General features: G+C 31.7%; 1 protein-coding gene across 1 annotated transcript; it reads left to right on the top strand.

The window, feature by feature from the left end:
• The first annotated feature begins 3,998 nt into the window (after positions 1 to 3,998).
• LOC139875526 (cysteine proteinase inhibitor 1-like) lies at positions 3,999 to 4,358 on the top strand. Its single transcript, XM_071862862.1, has one exon. It carries the CDS (start codon positions 3,999 to 4,001, stop codon positions 4,356 to 4,358), a length of 360 nt encoding a protein of 119 aa, XP_071718963.1.
• The last annotated feature ends 19,738 nt before the right edge of the window (positions 4,359 to 24,096 follow it).

The following is a 24,096-nucleotide window of genomic DNA, read 5'->3' as shown; positions in this document are numbered from 1 at the left end:
TTAGATATCGAATAATTTTGATGAACGGATTAAAAGATATGATCAACTGAATTATGATTAACGTTAATTGAAATTGCTTTTGAATCTACAATTAAGATTTAAATAACTTGTTTACGAGATTGATAAATTGGATTTTTGAATATTACCAACCGAGTAAATGAATCCTTATATAAGGTATGTCTCGTTTTGTTGAACTATTGTCAAAATTGACTTTTTGAAACGACTTTGGATAACTTTTGTATGTCGATCTCGAGCATTAGGATTGTTATACACTATGACCTGACCTAGCTTGATAGACATTTATTGACCAACATATGTTCTCTAGGTTGAGATCTACGGTTATTTGATATTCCGAGTTTCGGTCACGTTTTGGTGAACAACTTTATGTTCTGCTAAGGTGAGTTTCATTGATCCCTTTTTAATTACTTTTGCAATCTATATTTTTGGGCTGAGAATACATTCACTTTATTTTAAACGCAATGGATACAAGTACATACTTAATTCTACACTGAGTTTGAACCGAAAATCCCTTAGCTTTGGTAACTAGTAACTGCCAGTTATAAGAACTGGTGGGCGCGAGTAGTTGTATATGGATCCATAGGGCTTGATATCCCCGTCCGAGCTAGAGCACTAGCCTTTTAACGGACGTATGCTATTTGAGAAGCGTACACGTTGGTTTGCGTGTATTATTAAGATGATTATACAAAGGGTACAAATTATATATACGTTAAGTTTAGTTACCAGGGTGCTCAATCTTGTAGAATATTTTGATAAACGTTTCTGGATGAAACAACTGAAATCTTGTGATCCACCTTTATACACAGATTATGCGAAACATTAAAACTATGAACTCACCAACCTTTGTGTTGACACTTGTTAGCATGTTTATTCTCAGGTTTCCTAGAAGTCTTCCGCTGTTGCTTATATGTTAGACAAGCTATGTGCATGGAGTCTTACATGACATACTTTTCAAGGAAACGTTGCATTCACCAAATTATCACCATGTATCTTATTTTGACTGCATTGTCAACGGAAGTACTATTGTAAACTATTATTTACGGTGATTGTCTATATGTGGAAATCATCAGATGTCGAAAACCTTTGATTTAAATATTCATTTATGGTGTGCCTTTTCAAAAGAATACAATGTTTACAAAACGTATCATATAGAGGTCAAATACCTCGCAATGAAATCAATGAATGACGTATTGTCCATATGGATTTGGAGCGATCGTCACACTATGGCTTCATATTGAACTTAAGTTTATGAATCTAAACAGAAAAAGTATAAGTTTATAGTTGGAAATACAGGTTACAAGTCAATATTATAAGAGGTAGTCATTTCAGTCGAAAGAACGACGTCTTGATGATCATTTTGAAAAACATACTTCTACTTTGAGTTTAACCATGATTTTTGGATATAGTTTCATGTTCATAAGAAAAATTATTTTTCCAGAAGAACAACTTTTAAATCAAAGTTTATCATAGTTTTTAATTAACTAACCCAAAACAGCCCGTGGTGTTACTACGACGGCGTATGTCCGATTTTACGATGTTTTTTGTGTTTCCAGATTTTAAATCATTAAGTTAGCATATCATATAGATATAGAACATGTGTTTAGTTGATTTTAAAAGTCAAGTTAGAAGGATTAACTTTATTTGCGAACAAGTTTAGAATTAACTAAACTATGTTCTAGTGATTACAAGTTTAAATTTTCGAATAAGATAGCTTTATATGTATGAATCGAATGATGTTATGAACATCATTACTACCTCAAGTTTTGTGGATAAACCTACTGGAAAAGAGAAAAATAGATCTAGCTTTAAAGGATCCTTGGATGGCTTGAAAGTTCTTGAAGTAGAATCATGATACGAAAACAAGTTCAAGTAAGATTTCCACTCGAAATAAGATTGTTATAGTTATAGAAATTGAATCAAAGTTTGAGTATGAGTATTACCTTGAATTAGAAAGATATCTTACTATAAATAAGAAAGATTTCTTAAGACTGAATGATCACTTGAAATGAATTTGCAAGATTGGAAGTAAGCTAGCAAGTTTGAAAGATTTCTTGAAGTGTTCTTGAATGGTTATTTTTATAATGATTTAAGCTTGTAATTGAAGCTAAAAGATGGTGAAAATGCTTGGAGATGATCAAGTATGATGTTAGGAGTATTTTGAGAGAGAATTTGGAGTGTAAGTATGAGAAAATGAAATGAAAAAATGGGGTTAAATCATAAAAACGGGATTACTTGTTATAAAGAAAAAAAAGATCCTTAAGTTTGTTTTTAGCTCATTAGTCATACAAGTTGTTAAATAATGGTTCCACATGTTTTTGACTCTAAGATGGCTGCTAAGAATGAATGATTAAAGGTGTATATACCAATAGTAAATACATCTAGAAGCTTTGTATTGTACGAGTACGAATACGGGTACATACGAGTAGAATTGTTGATGAAAATGAATGAGAATGTAATTGTGAGCATTTTTGCTAAGTAGAAGTACTTTGATATGTGTCTTGAAGTCTTTGAAAAGTGTACTAATACATATTAATACACTACATGTATATACATTTTAACTGAGTCGTTAAGTCACTATTAGTCGTTACATGTAAGTGTTGTTTTGAAACCTTTAAGTTAACGATCTTGTTAAATGTAATTAATCCATTGTTATAATACTTAAATAAGATGTTAAATTGTTATGTTAACATGATAACATGGTGTATGAATATATCTTAACATCATATATATATATATGTTAAAATACTATTACAACGATAATCGTTACATATATATTTTATTTTCGAAATCCTTAAGTTAGTAGTCTAATCTTAATTTTATAGTTCATTGTTAATACACTTAATGATATACTTAATTATCATTTTATCATGTTAAATATAGTATATCAATATCTTAATACAATACATATGTATTTAGTAAGACGTTGCTATAACGATAATCATTATGTATATCGTTTCGAGCTTCATAATTCAATATTCTCATTTTTTATGTATATCACACATTGTTAATATACTTAGTGAGATACTTACTTATCATAATCTCATGTTAACCATATATATGTCCATATATATATCAGCATGTCGTTTTTACAAGTTTTAACGTTCGTGAATCGCCGGTCAACTTGGGTGGTCAATTGTCTACATGAGCTCATTTCAAATAATCAAGTCTTAACAAGTTTGATTGCTTAACATGTTGGAAACATTTAATCATGCAAATATAGTTTTCATTTAATAAATAATCATAGAAAAGTTCGGGTCACTACAGTAAACTCTAGGGATGGGTGGCGTAATTGAGTCCATATTAAATACATAACAAGTTTGAATAAATTTAATGTACATTGACGGATGATATTATATGTAAATTAATGTTATGATATTTTTTTCGTTTTTTTTTTTTTTTTGTTTTTGTTTTTGTTTTTGTTTTTGTTTTTTGGAACAGCCATTTTATTAACATCTCACTCACTCTAGTAAGAAGTTAGAGGACGGAAACAAACACAAGCAAATTACATCGGCTTGATAAATCAAGCGTTTCTAGAAATGGTACAATTATCTCTATATCTAACCAAAAATAGAAAATATTACTTATAGAATCAAACAAATCACATTTCTTTAACGTTGGGCCGAAGATGACACTATTCTTGAAACGTCACATGATCCATAAATAAGACGCCATAATGCAATAAAGACGATATTTGTCATAACGCCTCATTTATGTTATAATATTATAATTTGCATTTAACATTCATGTATGATATATTTACTTCTATACACAGATATACAAACGAATTGGATTTTATATATTTAAATATCCGCAATGAATGAATTTATGGTTAATTGTAAGAATGAAAATGTGCAATTCATATATATTGGACTAGACAATTAAGTAATTAACCCCTCACCATCCCTCATTATCACAATACATTTTGCCACTTTATATATAATTGAAATTGTATTGTATTTTACAGTAACCATCGATCCAAAATGGCAAAGGTAAATATCAATTTTTTCATGCTCTTAGTGGCATTCATGTTGTATAATTCTTGTATGATATCAGGTGAAAGCACTCTCGGTGACGATTGGCAGCCAATTGATGATCTGGACGATCCATGGTTAATAAGAATAACAAAGTTTGCTGTAGATGTGCACAACCAGAATGATCATGCATCTTTAATTTGGAAAGGTGTAGTTGCAGGATGGAACAAAAAGGATGAAGTGTTTGGAACATATTACAAAACGACGATCGCGGCTACAGATGGTGCTGCACAGAATAATTATGAGGCTATTGTTTGGGATGTACCTAGACAACGTCTAGTGTTGAAATCCTTCACTGGACCCTTTTGAGTATCAAAAAAAAAAAAAAAAAAAAAAAAAAAAAAGATTTTGTTTCTACTAAGAAAATATTAATTGGTGTACCTGCTCTGGGTATTATTATTATATGATTTAATGAATTAATTAAAACTATTCATGTAGTTGATGAATTCTTGTTTGTAATGATAATGATGGTAATTTTGCTATTAATCATTTTGGATTTTAGGGTTTTGATTTAATTCATGGGGTTTTGATTGTGGGTTCTTTGTTGAAAAAAAAAAGCATTTGGTAGAAGAAACTAATGTAAAAGATGAAAATATTCTCATATGTGTGGCATATGACTGATATTAACGAATCTTTTTAACGATCGTTATTGACAGGGATCGGTCACACACATTTTGTAAATCATAGGGACCAATCACCTTTAAAAATTCAGGGATCAATAACTTCATATGATGTAAATCACATGGACCAACTGCACAATTTTCTCTTAAAAATGTAAATTTACTAAATTCAATAGACTAATTTACTGTTTTATCAAGAGTTTGAATATATATTTAAATTAAATAGTAGCATCTTATTTACCTTGTACGGAGTATATATATATTTATTAATATTAACGCTTTTGTTTTCTTCTTTTTAACAATAAAGGGGGAACTACTTTCTTATTTCCAAGTGTAAATGCTAAATTTTTAAAACTTGGGGTTGGATTGTTAAATGCTATAGCAATGAAGTACTATTTCTGAAAATCTCTTAAAAACAAAGAGAGAAAATCGTCTTCATCATCAACTTCCTGTAACTTAATTTTTAATTTCCCTGTTAAAAAAAACTAAATCTTCGATTTTATTTTTTTAAAGTTGTGCATACTAAATTGGACCCTTTGAACACTTGATGTCTCTTCCAACGTGATGCCTGTGCCGTCGCACATCTCGCCCGGCACCAAAGTAGACCCTGAGGACACAATGTGGTTTTGTTTTCTATATGTTAATGAATGAATACCTAAATGGATCTTCAGGCAATTCAGGTACTAAAAACGAAACGTGTCAAAAGTCAACAAAAATGATTCAAATGCGTACAAAAATACACAAAAAAACTCTATTGCAGAAACTAGTTTATGAAGCTACCCGTCCTAATCCATAAGGATGAATACAATAACATATGATTACATTGCGAGGTATTTGACCTCTATATGATACATTTTACAAACATTGCATTTGTTTTGAAAAGACAAACTTTCATTTCATCGTAAGTTGACAGGCATGCATACCATTGCATAATATATCTAAACTATAAATGACTCAATCTATCATTTACTTAATAATAATCTTTATTGAACTCAACGACTTGAATGCAATGTCTTTTGAAATATGCCATGAATGACTCCAAATAATATATTTAAAATGAGCAAATGCACAGCGGAAGATTTCTTTCAAACCTGAGAATAAACATGCTTACAAGTGTCAACCAAAATGTTGGTGAGTTCATTAGTTTATCGTAATCATTCATTTTCATAATTTTAATAGACCACAAGATTTCATTTTCATAATAAAGTGCAGGTCTGCTCACTGCTGTAAAAATCCATTCATATGATGAACACTTGGTAACCGACATTAACAAAAATGCATCTTGCATATCCCCATACAGGCACCTCGTCTGTATATAATATAAACCTCGAAGTACTAAAGCAGTTCAAATTCTCTGACTGGGGCTTGTCAAGGCCCATAGATCTATCTTTAGGATTCGCGTCAATTAGTGGACTGGTTCACTAATTCTTAGATTACCAAGCTAAACAAAAAGGGATACGCGGTATAATAATTCATCATAGAATGTAGTTCAAGTACTTGTGTCTATTTTGTTAAACATTTATAAAAGCGCATGTATTCTCAGTCCCAAAAATATAATAAAAGGGAGTAATGAAACTCACAATACAGCATTTCGTAGCAATTATGCATATGGCGGCACTGAACAAGTGCAGGGTTGGCCTCGGATTCACGAACCTATATTAAGTATATATATTTATATAATAGTCAATATCTGGCTAACAATTAAAGTCGAGTCATAGTGTGCCACAATTCTAATGCTCGAGATCGATATGCAAAAGTCAATAAAAGTCAGTTTGACCAAAACGACTTTAAAAATCAATACATGTTTATTATATATAACTTAAATAGTCGTTTTATATATTTAAAATATATTTATCAGATTTTGTAATGACCCAGAATTTTCTGACCAAATTATACTTATGAGATTAATATTTACATAAATTAAACCATACCAACATGATAAGCAATCCAAATTGTTGAGACTTGTGTTTTTGAAAAGAGTTTTGCACAACGTTTGACCGTCCAATATGACCGATGATATCACGAACTATATAACATACGATAATTATACGTTTGTGTATATATATGTATTTATATATATTTAACATGATCTAAGGATGGTTTAACATCTCATTGTGTACTAATGACAATGAGTTATAAGTATATTTTGAAACTACTAACTTAAGTTTTCAAAACGATAACTATACGTAACATTCTTTGATATATATACTTATAATCTATAATGCTTATACATGTATCGTATATATAATGTATTTAATCACTTTTTAAGGACTTAAATACATAAAACAATATAAGTATATTCACAAAAGATAGCTATATTTGAATTCTCGTTCCGTTTCCTCAAGATTTCTATACGTATATCTAGGGTATATGTACCTGTATCATACCCAGCTTCTATACGTATTTACTATTGGTATATACACATCAAATCAACATACTAATCAACATTATTACTGCCCTAGATATGAGATAACTAGGATTTGTCAAGTAGTATGAATTATTAGTAAGAAAACAAAAATAGGAATCCTTTTCTTTCTTTATAAACTAAAAACGTTTTTATAAATGAACACCATTTCTTCACTCCATTTTCTAATACCTACACCCTCATTTCTCTCTCAAAATACTCCTAACTTCATACTTGATCATCTCCAAGCATTTTACCCATCATTTAGCTTCAATTATAAGCCTTAAACACCATAAGAAAACTCTTTCAAGAACATATCAAAATAACCACCCATTTGAAGAAGTTTACTTCCAACCTTTTGATCTAACTCCACCACTCTTTGATTCCAAGATTATTTCTTATCTTTTGCAGTAACTTTGTCCAAGTAACTTGAGGTAGTAACCTTGTTCATAATCTTATTCAATTCATATTCATATAGCTATCTTATTTTATGGTATAAAATTTTAACAACAAGAACATAGTTTGAATGATTTCAAACTTGTTCGAAAACTAAATAGATTCGTCTAAATTGACTTTTAAAACACTTCAAGACCTGTAATATATCATAATGATATGCTAACCTAACAAGATATAACTTGGTTTTACAAAGAACATCTTAAAAACTGAATCTACGTCGTCGGAGTGCAACCGGGGGCTGTTTTGGGCTGGATAATTAAAAACCATCTTGAACTTTGAATTTGAAGTTCATGTTCTGGAAAAATGATATTTCTTATGATTATGTTAACACATAAAAATTTCATGGTTTAACTCAAAGTGTAAGTATTTTTAAAAAAATGATCATTAAATGTTGTTTTTATGATGGAAAATGATCACTTTCATAAGTTTCACCAAAGTTTGACCTATAACCTATGATTTTGAATACGAACTAAGGTATTTTTAGTTCATATTCTTAAAATTTGACTCGATCCAAGGAAGTTTCAAGTTGAACCAACAAAAACGGAGTTGTAATGAAGAAACTACGACTAAAACAAGATTGGGTATCCGAAGCTAGTTTAGCTACGAAAATATTTTGAGATAAAGTAAATTAATAATATCTTTTCTAATTAATATGATATTTTATATATAATTACTTATGATTTGATTTTATATATTTCAGAACCACCCGTAAACAACACGAGAAGATTAATCATAAGACCTCATGATTGTACGCAACACGTCATTTGACAACACGGTACTTTATGTACGCAACACGTCATTTGACAACATGGTACCATGGGTCGAGATTAATTCTGATCAATACGAATACGATTGGGTCTTTATTTATTTTATTGAGCACCTAATTGTGGACCACTAACATCGGACTGCTAACTACGGACTAAGAAAATATTAAAAGTATTATAAGTATATATATATATATATATATATATATATATATATATATATATATATATATATATATATATATATATATATGTATATATAAAGATTACTTGAAAAGAAAATATGTTGATATATTATATATATATGGTTAGGTTCGTGATATCTATCGGAGACCAAGTTGAGTTAAATACCTTCAAGGCAAAAGTGAGTATATAGTCCCACTTTTAAACTCTAAATATTTCGGGATGAGAATACATGCATTTTATGATTTACGTTATGGACACAAGTGATAAAAAATATATTCTACGTTGAGTTGTACCACTGGCATACTTCCCTGTAGCTTGGTAACTACTATTTACATGTGGTATTGTAAACGTGAATCATGTTGATAGATCTATCGGGCCTGACAACCCCAACCGGACTGGACGACCAGTATTCAACGGTTGCACAGTACTTCGTTTCGGTAACTACACTTGGTACGGTGTAGTGAGATTTCATAATAAAGGGAATATGCGACGTTGATTAAATGTTAAGTATGGTTACCAAGTGCTCAACCACTTAGAATGCTTTACATACACTTGCGAGTGTATTATGTTTATGATTATGAAATCTTGTGGTCTATTAACATATTAAAATGATTGTTATGATAAACTTATGAACTCACCAACCTTTTGGTTGACACTTTAAAGCATGTTTATTCTCAGGTACGAATTAAGTCTTCCGTTGTGCATTTGCTCATTTTAAGGACATTACTTAGAGTCGATCATCGCAATGGGACCAAATGTTGATGACTTCGTCCAGGTGGATTAGGACGGGTCCTTTCAGTTGGTATCAGAGCGGTGGTCGTAGCGAACCAGGTCTTGCATTAGTGTGTCTAACTAGTAGTTGTTAGGATGCATTAATGAGTCTGGACTTCGACCGTGTCTACATGTCAAAAGTTTTGCTTATCATTTCTAGTCGGAAATCATCTGCTTATCATCCTTAGGAAATTACCTGCTTATTATTCATAAGTCTAGACACATTTTACTGCATTTACTGCATTGATAGTGTATAGACGAATTCTTATCTTAGCATATCTGTTATTGCGAACTTTGACTGATACCTTTTCAAAGATTCTCCGTAATTTACGGGATTTTGGTATTATATATACATATGTAAATTATGTATTGAAGAGTACCAAATCTAACTCCTATAATCTATTCCATACCAAAAATTCATTTTCCCCATTATACAAGATGGATTCCGCATCTAGTTCGAATTCTTCAGATTCCGACAGTTATGACGATATGGATTTCCATTCGGGCTCCGAAAGCAGCGTCACCGGAATGGATCAACCAATTTCCCATCATCTATTCTGGATGAATTGGGGATGGGTTCGTAATATACTAAATCACTGGAGACAAGAAGAAGGTGATCCATTCCATCCACCAAATTGCCCTCTTGGCGATGAACCTGAAGCACTTACCGACGAACCTATTCGAAACACCATTTTCTCTCTCATTTCTAGAGTATCTCGTCACGATTATATACTATCCCATATTACAAATCTTGTTCATTCGCTCGCTCCAACCGCCAATAATCCCGGTGTACTAGCAGAAGTTAACGAACTTCGCGCTCGCGTGACGGCTTTGGAGAACATGGTGCGAAGGTTGCAAACACCAGCAGCAGCACCAGCAGCATAATCAGCACCACCATCAATAACATCAACAATACCATAATCACCAATAACAAACAACATCCGCATCACACATCTCGACATCATAATCTGTCCCACAAACATCAACATCATACGCACCATAGATACCAAGGAGTACCAACAATAATGAACGATGAAGTATTGATCCATAACTTCATTGATATTCTGCGAAGAATATGTGGTTTCAAAAAGTTTTAGAGATTTCTTATTCTAGCTCAAACCGAAAAGCAAATGAGATTAATATCATATTAACTCATTAAATTCATGATTTCATCTGAAGAAAATATATATGTATATATGTTTTCATAAAGATTGTAATTAAAAGTTCTTTTGTACAAAATATTAATGGTGAAATTTTTTTTAACGGGTAGGTAATACCCGAGGAATAATTAGATTTCATCTTAATAAGTTACATTGTACATTCGTCGAAGCTGATTCAACAGTCATTTACTATCCTACTTACAACCACCGATATACATATCCGTTCACCGCAGAATAACCATTTTCATTCAATTTCATATTTGGATTTTGACTTCCCAGAATCCAACAAGTGGCATATGAAGAAAACATATGACAAAATAAAATCTGTTAGAAACAAACAAATTAATTATGAAAAATTTTATTAAGAATCCACGCTAACTGTTCCAGCTAACTGTTTCTAGCTAACTGATTACATTTTATTTATCGCAGTTTATTTATCGCAATTTAATTATCGCACTTTTATTTATCCTCATTTAATTTCTGTAATTATTTTACGCACTTTAAATATCGGGACACGTATACAATGTTTTGACATATCATATCGATGCATCTATATATAGTATTTGGAATCACCATAGACACTCTATATGCAGTAATGATCGAGTTCTCTATACAGGGTTGAGGTTGATTCTACAATAATATATATAGTTTGAGTTGTGATCGAGTCTGAGACGTATACGGGTCACGACACGTATTAATTAATTCGTATATTATATATTAAACTATATATGAATTATTGGACTGTTACTGTGGACTATCGACTGTGGACTAATGACATTGGACAATTAAAATGAATTAAAATATTGATTATAACATATGAAACTAAACATTTCTTCAAGATTGTCACTTGATTTCATCTTAAACCTCATTGTATCTCGACGATTACAATCAGCGTTCAAATCTATCATGATTCTTAAAAACACCTCAATCGAGAGGATAAACCAGCCGCACTTCATCTACGGAAGAAAAGATTGATGCATATAGTTATGCACCTGAAAAACCCTCGGAAACTGAGTAAACGTTTGACACGTATCTGTTCTAGTTCCTTTGACATTGTTATTACCGAAGATCGTTTTGCAATCCCTTTCCAAAGTAGCTAATTTTGCCACAGCTCCAGCAAGTCAACTCCGACTTTTCATCCGAAACAACTTTATTATGACCGCGATATATATGCGTACTCTTTATTGTTACTGGGAAACCTTTTATATTCCATAATATTACCATCAGCAATTAATCATTCTAAAAAACACAATTCTCCTGAAACTACCTCGGTTTGATAACCGATGACCCAGATCAGTTAACTTTGAAAATGCTGACGAAGCAGCATGTTATAGATGATCTTAATGGCCAAAAGTTTGATGATAAAGAAAGGAGTGTTAGGAACACTCGATAGAAAATTTAGTACCGAAAAGCGGATTATGCGAAACTATGAAGAAAGTCGTGGACAAATCACAAAGAATAAGTTTGCCTTCAAAGAATCCAAATGATTCTGTGCCTGCTGAAATCGTTAGTAAACATCTTATTTCTCATTCTAAACCTTCACAGACAAATCTTCTTCATCATCCATTGATATTAGAAATTCTAAGATATTCTCGTATGTTCTATTATAAATATCCTCCATATTTCTGGCGATATTTTCACAACTATTCTTATCTGAGATCATTTATCTCCCCGTAATATCTGCAACATAAAAGAAACTGTGTTAGTTTCTAAATTCTGAAACCTTCGAGTTTAAAATATGAATGTTTTGAAGTAGTGTTGGGAACTGAAGCATGGATTAGTATAATATAATGACACTTGATCAACGTCATTATATTACAGTAAGTCATGCTGAGTTTCTAATGAAGCATGATGATTCACAGTACTATCATTATGTGCCATTTACACGACTCTTACATTTTATCTAATCTCTAAACATATCAAGAGAATATTTTTCTGGATGACTCGGTCTACTCCAGGGTATTCTGGTAATTTAACAAATCAAAATTGTTCTATTACCATTTTCTTCTTAGAGCATTAGCTATGTTCATTCTGAATTTCATATCTACGAATTCCGGACCATTACTCGCTTGACTCGAAGTCGGGAAGAGAAAACGAAAGCATGAAGCTCCGAAAAATAATGAAGAATATAAACTCCGATAATAACCCCGAAATTACAAACCGTGTATATCGATGCAGATAGCAATATAGAGACACGAGAGAATTAGAAACACTATAAACACAAGAGTATAGTAGAAGTAAATAGATTCTTCTGGTGGTAGATGAAAAAGAAGAATGACAGATATAAAAGTTAGGAGTATATCAAGAATCAGGACTGGATGGAGCATATTAATGAATGCTTTAAAGTAAGAATCAAGGGAGAAAGAATAGAAGGTGTGAGTCATGGAAAATAAGGAAACGAAGGGGTGAATTTATAGTGATATATCCGACAGAGCAATCGAAACAGATTATTGCATATTGAAATGTCCCGTTCTTATTGATTAAAAACGTTCCATATTAATTGATTTCGTTGCGAGGTTTTGACCTCTATATGAGACGTTTTTCAAAGACTGCATTCATTTTTAAAACAAACCATAACCTTTATTTCATAGATAAAGGTTTTAAAAAAGCTTTACGTAGATTATCAAATAATGATAATCTAAAATATCCTGTTTACACACGACCATTACATAATGGTTTACAATACAAATATGTTACAACAAAATAAGTTTCTTGAATGCAGTTTTTACACAATATCATACAAGCATGGACTCCAAATCTCGTCCTTATTTAAGTATGCGACAGCGGAAGCTCTTAATAATCACCTGAGAATAAACATGCTTAAAACGTCAACAAAAATGTTGGTGAGTTATAGGTTTAACCTATATATATCAAATCATAATAATAGACCACAAGATTTCATATTTCAATACACATCCCATACATAGAGATAAAAATCATTCATATGGTGAACACCTGGTAACCGACATTAACAAGATGCATATATAAGAATATCCCCATCATTCCGGGACACCCTTCGATATGATATAAATTTCGAAGTACTAAAGCATCCGGTACTTTGGATGGGGTTTGTTAGGCCCAATAGATCTATCGTTAGGATTCGCGTCAATTAGGGTGTCTGTTCCCTAATTCTTAGATTACCAGACTTAATAAAAAGGGGCATATTCGATTTCGATAATTCAACCATAGAATGTAGTTTCACGTACTTGTGTATATTTTGTAAATCATTTATAAAACCTGCATGTATTCTCATCCCAAAAATATTAGATTTTAAAAGTGGGACTATAACTCACTTTCACAGATTTTTACTTCGTCGAGAAGTAAGACTTGGCCATTGTTGATTCACGAACCTATAACAATATATACATATATATTAAAGTATGTTCAAAATATATTTACAACACTTTTAATATATTTTGATGTTTTAAGTTTATTAAGTCAGCTGTCCTCGTTAGTAACCTACAACTAGTTGTCCACAGTTAGATGTACAGAAATAAATCGATAAATATTATCTTAAATCAATCCACGACCCAGTGTATACGTATCTCAGTATTGATCACAACTCAAACTATATATATTTTGGAATCAACCTCAACCCTGTATAGCTAACTCCAACATTCACATATAGAGTGTCTATGGTTGTTCCGAAATATATATAGATGTGTCGACATGATAGGTCGAAACATTGTATACGTGTCTATCGTATCTCAAGATTACATAATATACAATACAAGTTGATTAAGTTATGGTTGGAATAGATTTGTTACCAATTTTCATGTAGCTAAAATGAGAAAAATTATCCAATCTTGTTTTACCCATAACTTCTTCATTTTAAATCCGTTTTGAGTGAATCAAATTGCTATGGTTTCATATTGAACTCTATTTTATGAATCTAAACAGAAAAAGTATAGGTTTATAGTCGGAAAAATAAGTTACAAGTCGTTTTTGTAAAGGTAGTCATTTCAGTCGAAAGAACGACGTCTAGATGACCATTTTAGAAAACATACTTCCACTTTGAGTTTAACCATAATTTTTGGATATAGTTTCATGTTCATAATAAAAATAATTTTCTCAGAATAACAACTTTTAAATCAAAGTTTATCATAGTTTTTAATTAACTAACCCAAAACAGCCCGCGGTGTTACTACGACGGCGTAAATCCGGTTTTACGGTGTTTTTCGTGTTTCCAGGTTTTAAATCATTAAGTTAGCATATAATATAGATATATAACATGTGTTTAGTTGATTTTAAAAGTCAAGTTAGAAGGATTAACTTTTGTTTGCGAACAAGTTTAGAATTAACTAAACTATGTTCTAGTGATTACGAGTTTAAACCTTCGAATAAGATAGTTTTATATATATGAATTGAATGATGTTATGAACATCATTACTACCTCAAGTTTAGTAGGTAAACCTACTGGAAGTAACAAGAAATGATCTAGCTTCAAAGGATCTTGGATGGCTTGAAAGTTCTTGAAGTAGGATCATGACACAAAAACAAGTTCAAGTAAGATTTTTACTCGAATTAAGATAGTTTATAGTTATAGAAATTGAATCAAAGTTTGAATATGAATATTACCTTGAATAAGAAAGATAACCTACTGTATATAATAAAGGTTTCTTGATCTTAGATGATTACTTGGAATGGATTAGAAAGCTTGGAAGTAAATTAGTAAACTTGAAGGGATTTTTGAAGTGTTCTTGAAGTGTTCTTCCTATGATGATTATAGCTTGATTCTTGAAGTGATTTTTGATGAAGATGATGATTAACTACTGGAAAAATACATTCATAATAGTGTGTGTGAGTTGAGAGAGAATTAGAAAGAGGATTGGAAGTGAAATGGAGTGAATGATGAGTGGTAATTGGTGAGTGGTGAGTGGGGTTAAAAGGAGTTGTAGTTAGTTGACTAGCTCATGGTAGAAGTTAAAATTGATTAGTCATACATGACATAATCAAGAGTGGAATCCCATGCTAGTTCCTATTGGTATATACCCATAGTAAGTACGTTTTGAAGCTGTGTATAATACGGGTAAGAATACGACTAGAATTCTTGATGAAAGAAAAGAATGGGAAAGTAACTGTAACCATTTTTGTTAAGTGTGAGTGTTTTGATATATGTCTTGAAGTCTTCCAAAAGTATTTTAATACATCTAAATACACTACATGTATATACATTTTAACTGAGTCGTTAAGTCATCGTTAGTCGTTACATGTAAGTGTTGTTTTGAAACCTTTAAGTTAACGATCTCAATTAATGTTGTTAACCCATTGTTTATTATATCTAATGAGATGTTAAATTATTATATTATCATGATATTATGATATATTAATATATCTTAATATGATATATATACATTTAAATGTCGTTACAACGATAATCGTTACATATATGTCTCGTTTCAAAATCCTTAAGTTAGTAGTCTTGTTTATATGTATATAACTCATTGTTAATATACTTATGGAGATACTTACTTATCATAATTTCATGTTAACCATATGTATATCCATATATATATCGTCATGTCGTTTTTACAAGTTTTAACGTTCGTGAATCGCCGGTCAACTTGGGTGGTCAATTGTCTATATGAAACATATTTCAATTAATCAAGTCTTAACAAATTTGATTGCTTAACATGTTGGAAACATTTAATCATGTAAATATCAATCTCAATTAATATATATAAACATGGAAAAGTTCGGGTCACTACACATATAATCAAAGAAGATCCTGATTTCCTTAATCACCAAAGAACCAAATCTTATTACGTAAGATTCTCTTTAAATCCCTTAAATCCCAGAAATCAATCATAAATACGTCATCGGTTAAGACGAATATATTTTACTCATCTCACTCTTTTACGATAGTCTCATTTATATTCTTCGCATAATCGAATCGTTTTATCTACATTACTCAATGATGATAAAACTCCATTATCACCTTATATTTGTCATGAAAACCTTCTTATTGTTATCCATAACAACCTCTATCAAATTTCGGGGACGAAATTTCTTTAATGGGTAGGTACTGTAATGACCCGGAATTTTCTAACCAAATTTTACTTATGAGATTAATATTTACATAAATTAAACCATACCAACATGATAAGCAATCCAAATTGTTGAGACTTGTGTTTTTGAAAAGAGTTTTGCACAACGTTTGACCGTCCAATATGACCGATGATATCACGAACTATATAACATAGGATAATTATACGTTTGTGTATATATATGTATTTATATATATTTAACATGATCTAAGGATGGTTTAACATCTCATTGTGTACTAATGACAATGAGTTATAAGTATATTTTGAAACTACTAACTTAAGTTTTCAAAACGATAACTATACGTAACATTCTTTGATATATATATTTATAATCTATAATGCTTATACATGTATCGTATATATAATGTATTTAATCACTTTTTAAGGACTTAAATACATAAAACAATATAAGTATATTCACAAAAGATAGCTATATTTGAATTCTCGTTCCGTTTCCTCAAGATTTCTATACGTATATCTAGGGTATATGTACCTGTATCATACCCAGCTTCTATACGTATTTACTATTGGTATATACACATCAAATCAACATCCTAATCAACATTATTACTACCCTAGATATGAGGTAACTAGGATTTGTCAAGTAGTATGAATTATTAGTAAGAAAACAAAAATAGGAATCCTTTTCTTTCTTTATAAACTAAAAACGTTTTTATAAATGAACACCATTTCTTCACTCCATTTTCTCATACCTACACCCTCATTTCTCTCTCAAAATACTCCTAACTTCATACTTGATCATCTCCAAGCATTTTCCCCATCATTTAGCTTCAATTATAAGCCTTAAACACCATAAGAAAACTCTTTCAAGAACATATCAAAATAACCACCCATTTGAAGAAGTTTACTTCCAACCTTTTGATCTAACTCCACCACTATTTGATTCCAAGATTATTTCTTATCTTTTGCAGTAACTTTATCCAAGTAACTTGAGGTAGTAACCTTGTTCATAATCTTATTCAATTCATATTCATATAGCTATCTTATTTTATGGTATAAAATTTTAACAACAAGAACATAGTTTGAATGATTTCAAACTTGTTCGCAAACTAAATAGATCCTTCTAACTTGACTTTTAAAACACTTCAAGACCTGTAATATATCATAATGATATGCTAACCTAACAAGATATAACTTGGTTTTACAAAGAACATCTTAAAAACTGAATCTACGTCGTCGGAGTGCAACCGGGGGCTGTTTTGGGTTGGATAATTAAAAACCATCTTGAACTTTGAATTTGAAGTTAATGTTCTGGAAAAATGATATTTCTTATGAATATGTTAACACATAAAAATTTTATGGTTTAACTCAAAGTGTAAGTATTTTTAGAAAAATGATCATTAAATGTTGTTTTTATGATGGAAAATGATCACTTTCATAAGTTTCACCAAAGTTTGACCTATAACCTATGATTTTGAATACGAACTAAGGTATTTTCAGTTCATATTCTTAAAATTTGACTCGATCCAAGGAAGTGGCAAGTTGAACCAACAAAAACGGAGTTGTAATGAAGAAACTACGACTAAAACAAGATTGGGTATCCGAAGCTAGTTTAGCTACGAAAATATTTGGAGATAAAGTAAATTAATCATATCTTTTCTAATTAATATGATATTTTATATATAATTACTTATGATTTGATTTTATATATTTCAGAGCCACCCATAAACAACACGAGAAGATTAATCATAAGACCTCATGATTGTACGCAACGCGTCATCTGACAACACGGTACTTTATGTACGTAACACGTCATTTGACAACATGGTACCATGGGTCGAGATTAATTCTGATCAATATGAATACGATGGGGTCTTTATTTATTTTATTGAGCAACTAATTGTGGACCACTAACATCGGACTGCTAACTACGGACTAAGAAAATATTAAAAGTATTATAAGTATATATATATAAATATATATATATATATATATATATATATATATATATATATATATATATATATAACGATTACTTGAAAAGAAAATATGTTGATATATTATATATATATGGTTAGGTTCGTGATATCTATCGGAGACCAAGTCGAGTTAAATACCTTCAAGGCAAAAGTGAGTATATAGTCTTACTTTTAAACTCTAAATATTTCGGGATGAGAATACATGCATTTTACGATTTACGTTATGGACACAAGTGATAAAAAATATATTTTACGTTGAATTGTACCACTGGCATACTTCCCTGTAGCTTGGTAACTACTATTTACATGTGGTATTGTAAACGCGAATCCTGTTGATAGATCTATCGGGCCTGACAACCCCAACCGGACTGGACGACCAGTATTCAACGGTTGCACAGTACTTCGTTTCGGTGACTACACTTGGTACGGTGTAGTGAGATTTCATAATAAAGGGAATATGCGACGTTTATTAAATGTTAAGTATGGTTACCAAGTGCTCAACCACTTAGAATGCTTTACATACACTTGCGAGTGTATTATGTTTATGATTATGAAATCTTGTGGTCTATTAACATATTAAAATGATTGTTATGATAAACCTATGAACTCACCAACCTTTTGGTTGACACTTTAAAGCATGTTTATTCTCAGGTACGAATTAAGTCTTCCGCTGTGCATTTGCTCATTTTAAGGACATTACTTAGAGTCGATCATCGAAATGGGACCAAATGTTGATGACTTCGTCCAGGTGGATTAGGACGGGTCCTTTCAGATTTTATTAAAGTAAATAATACAAATCATTTATTAATAAATAAAAATGTATATTAACATTTTATATATTATAAAAACATGCTTTTATATATCTTAAGTAATATAGTTTATATAGTTCACTTATTATCATAAAAACATAATGGTATGTATTATTATATAACGTGTGGTAAAAATATCTTTGTATCACATATTTATTTGATAAGATAATATTGGTAATAATAATAAATAAAAGTTGTATTATTTTGTAATAATAATAATTATTATTATTCTACTAATAACAATATTTATATTTACTAATGATAATAACAATTATGATAAAATGATAATTCTAATCATGATAATTTTAATAATAACGATACTTTTTAATAATAATATTTTTATATAACAATAATAATTCTAAAAATGATAATAACATTGATATTTTTTAAAAATGATAATTTTAATGAAAAAATAGTTTTAATATTAATGATACTTTTAATAATGATAAAAATAATGAAAACGATATTTTTATCAAAATCATACAATATTTTAATTTCATCATGATACTTATACTAATCGATTTGTTTAATAGCTTTTAGTCCCTTTTTATATTGCATTCATATTAATGATAATAATAGTAATTATAATAATTAAATGATACTATTATTAGCTTTTAATGATAATGATACTAATAATAATTATAATAATACTAATGATAATGATAATACTAATAACTATTATAATGATAATAATAATAATAATAATAATAATAATAATAATAATAATAATAATAATAATAATAATAATAATAATAATAATAATAATAATAATAATAATAATAATAATAATAATAATAATAATAATAATAATAATTGTAACAACCCTGGATTTTCCAACGTTTATTTAATAATAATTATTATTAATACTTGTGATTTAATGAATGTATTGTTTATATACATTTACTTGTTATCATACTTGATTTTAAATGCCCGAAACGTCTTTGTGACACACGTACATTATACGAATAATATTTTCAGATATTATTTACATTCATGATTAAGTTTTATTAATTATTTTAATTAAATATGGTTACTAGTTAATTACTTGGGCTTTGTTGGATTATTTGTTACATACTTGATCTTTATTAATGGACTCTTGATTAATGGACTTAAGAGCCCACCCAACACACCTTAATGGACTTAATTAGCCCATTACCACATGGAAGTATTACTTTCAAACTTAACTAGTTGATTAACACATAAAGAATCTAGTTACTAGTTTAGTTACACCATGTTTCCATGCATACACCCTTCATTAACCAACTTTTAAGACTTTAGCATGCAAGTGACTTGTGGGTTTTTCCTTCCCCCTCTCTTCTTCCAAAAACCGACAGCATCTAGGGTTAGAAGGGTTCAAGTTTTATTTTTTTTTTCTTGATTACTTATCACTAGTATTCTTCATTCACTTTTCACACACTTCATCTCACTTCAAACTTTTCTCTCTTTTCTCTACATTCTTGTAAGTATTATGTGACTTTTTCCTCTCCTTTTTCTTCATCAAAAACCGAAACATACACACACATAATCATCATCATCACTTGTTTTATGTTATTGTTTAATTACTTGTTCATTTTTGTTGTTTGTTACATGTCTTTGTTAATTATTACTTACAAGTTACAAGAATCAAACTCTTTAGTTTATTCTTCATATTATCTTGTATTTACAAGGACACACAAGATCTTAACTTACTAGTTATGTTCAACATTTATTGTTTTAAAAGATTGTAAGTTCATGAGTTAATATCATACTTGAAGTTCATGTTGTAAACTTAAAAGTTTACTTCCCTAAAGATCAAGACTTTGGCTTGAATCTTTAGAAGTATGAGAACCATGAACTTGTTACTAGATTATTTAGTTTATTTCTTCATTTGTTCATATTTTAAATTCATGTTTGTTGTTAAATGGTCAAGTATTACAAGTTAGTCTTGATCTCATTTTTCTTGAACTAAAAGTTAACTTTAAAAGTTTAAGAACATGGAAGTATAACTCTTTAGTTATAAATTCATACACTTGTGTTAGATTTAACTTAATAACTTTAGATCTAGACTTTTGGGTCTTGGATCTTCAAGATCTAACTAAGAACTATGTTCTATATCTTAAGATCTTGATTAGTTAGTTTACTTTCTAGTTTATAGTTCAATATTACTTTTATAGTTCATGTATGTGTTAAATCTAAGACTTTGATGTAACTTTGGTTCATCAAACTACATACAACAGTTAATTGAGTTGTGCTACATGTCTTAGACTTACACAAGTGTTATGATGGTGAAATCTTGGTTAAGATGATGCAAACACATTAACAAGTTGTACACTTGAAGCTATATGCATCAAGGATGAGAACCGTGATAAGCATCGAGTACCAAGAACCACCAGAACCTACTGTTTTACTGTTTTTGTGTCTGACCCGTACCACCTAGGCTACTGTAAAGATGATTTTCTGATAACTCTGTTCGAGTAGATAATTTTCATTTAGGACTCGTCTTAATCCGTGTTACGGTTTAGGATTTATGGCCCTCCGATTGTCACTATGTCCTTTTAACGTTGTGCTGAAAATTCTGACCTACTCGCACTTAGACCATCGCCACGGTCAAACGAAGAAGATTTTGCTTCTGGGATTTTTACCACAACTAAAGGACTCATATGCGGAGCCATGGCCACTGGTCTCACCTTATTTCAGTAGGTATAGAGGCCGTGGTGACTGACCGAACTCAGCCTTTGTTTTAAACTCCTTTCATGAACGAAACTTACTTTACACCTTTTGTTTGATGATGATTGATGATGACCTTTAAGACTTTATTTACGTACATTTAAACCTATTGGGATGATTTACTAACTTAGTACTATTTGACTTAGGTTGAGGACTTTCCGGACCTACGTACTTGCTTATTTCCCGACTCGACTTTACCACTACTTTACCACTGTGAGTTATAGCATCCCTTTTTACTTTAACTATTTTGGGAATTGAGAATACATGCGCATTTTACGTTTTACATACTAGGCACTTAAACTTATATATGTGTGGGTTATACAATGGCATAAACATTCCCTTTAGCTCGGTAACGTTTAGTCATTGGTTTTTGAACCGGTGAACGCGAATCTTAGATATGGATCCATAGGGTTTGACATCCCCACTCGGGCTAGTCGCGCTAGCATTTAACGAGTGTTTAATACTTCGTATACATACGCACTTGCCAAGTGTACTTTCAGGGGGTATAAACGTTAAGTTAGTTACCAAGTGCCCACGGTTAAACATATACTTTATCATACTGTTTTGAAACGCTCTTTGTAGCACTGAAATCTCGTGGCCTACCTTACATACTTTTATACTTAAACTATAGCTCAACAACCTTTGTGTTGACGTTTTTAAGCATGTTTTTCTCAGGTGCTTAAGGTTGCTTCCGCTGTGTACTAGTCTTGCTATAGACACCCGCTGCTTTAGAGATGTCACTGTATGAATGTTTATCTTGCATTCATAAACATTATACTTTTGAACTATGATTTGTAACGACCTGAGGGTCACGTACTATTTCTAATTACTTCTGTTCATTGAGGCATACTTTTGATGTAAAACATTTGACATTAGTTATGACGTCACCTTTTATCATGAATGCAAACGTATTTTGAAAACGCATATAGTGTTTGACCTTGTAATGATCCTGTTGTTGATGATTCGTACACGATGGTTTTGTACGGGGCATCACATTTGGTATCATTGCATTGGTTGTAGGGAATTAGGTTGCATTAGTGAGTCTAAGACCGACCCGAGTAGGATTCACTAATAGGACTAATCTACAACTTGCTAGTTTACTTGTTTCCGCTGAACTTACTGCATGCTGCTGCTTACTTTTACTGCGATATGCCGTATGCTATTACATGATTTCACTACTGCATGCTATTATCTGCTTTCGATTGCATGATACTTGTCGTTATTGCCATGCCACTTACTGTTATACATGATTTAGACCGTTGTAGTTACTTGGCCTAATACGTGCTTGCTTTATGACTTACTGACATGGAAAATTTATTTTTCCTTGTTCAGATGTCGGACATTCCACCTGCTATCGTTTTGGGCAGTTCAGACTCGTCAGCCACTTCACCTGCCATTGTTGCCGATCCACCGATCCCGTTGGCGATATCCTCTAGTGACCCCGGCGCTTCGTCTTCCGGAGCTAGCAGTCATGCGCCTGCCCTAGTGGGTACTGCAGACGGAGCCCAGGACCTCCCAGAGATTCCAGCTCCACTAGCCCCAGTACCTCAGGAGCCACAGCACCATCCTGGTGGTGTTGTGATTCCCGCGGAATTTGGGGAAGGTCCATTCCGTAATCAGTATCGCCATTGGTGCTGACGCGCTCCTGATGGACGACTCGTACCGATCCCGCCTTTTAGATACCGACAAATGATGGCCCCCGAGGAGAGCCAGTACAGCCACCCGTGCAGCCACCTCCACATGATTCTGATGGCCCTTCATCCGACAACACATCCTCAGAAGACTCTAGTGACGATGACTCCGACGAGGAGGACCTTGATGACGCACCTGTTCAGCCACCCTCCACCCCGCCAAAGAGGCGGTACCGTTTCGACGGCATCATTATTCTGGGGATCAACGGAGGTCGAGCATTCACTGACGCATTTGGTCGGCGTCGTAGGGTTACCGCCTGTAAGCGGGTTGTGCCTTATCCTGCTGATCCCTTCATCCGTAAGCCTTATCGCTTCGCAGCCTCTACTTCTGGAGCAGGACCGTCTGCACCACCAGCTCCACCAGCACCACCCATACCGACTGCACCACCTGCCCCACCCTCCCCCTCTGTCAAGGAACTGATGAGGGAGGTGGAGATCATCCGTGCTCAGGTAACTGAGCTCGAGGACCAGATGTCCCATGTATTGGACATCC

This window comes from Rutidosis leptorrhynchoides, chromosome 11 (assembly GCF_046630445.1).
Source record: "Rutidosis leptorrhynchoides isolate AG116_Rl617_1_P2 chromosome 11, CSIRO_AGI_Rlap_v1, whole genome shotgun sequence".
Classification (NCBI taxonomy): Eukaryota; Viridiplantae; Streptophyta; class Magnoliopsida; order Asterales; family Asteraceae; genus Rutidosis; species Rutidosis leptorrhynchoides.
This window is presented reverse-complemented; position numbering and strand designations above follow the sequence as displayed.

What these genes read in the sequence shown, in the direction of transcription:
- LOC139875526 (XM_071862862.1), top strand. Translation starts at nt 3,999, where the DNA reads ATGGCAAAGGTAAATATCAATTTTTTCATGCTCTTAGTGGCATTCATG.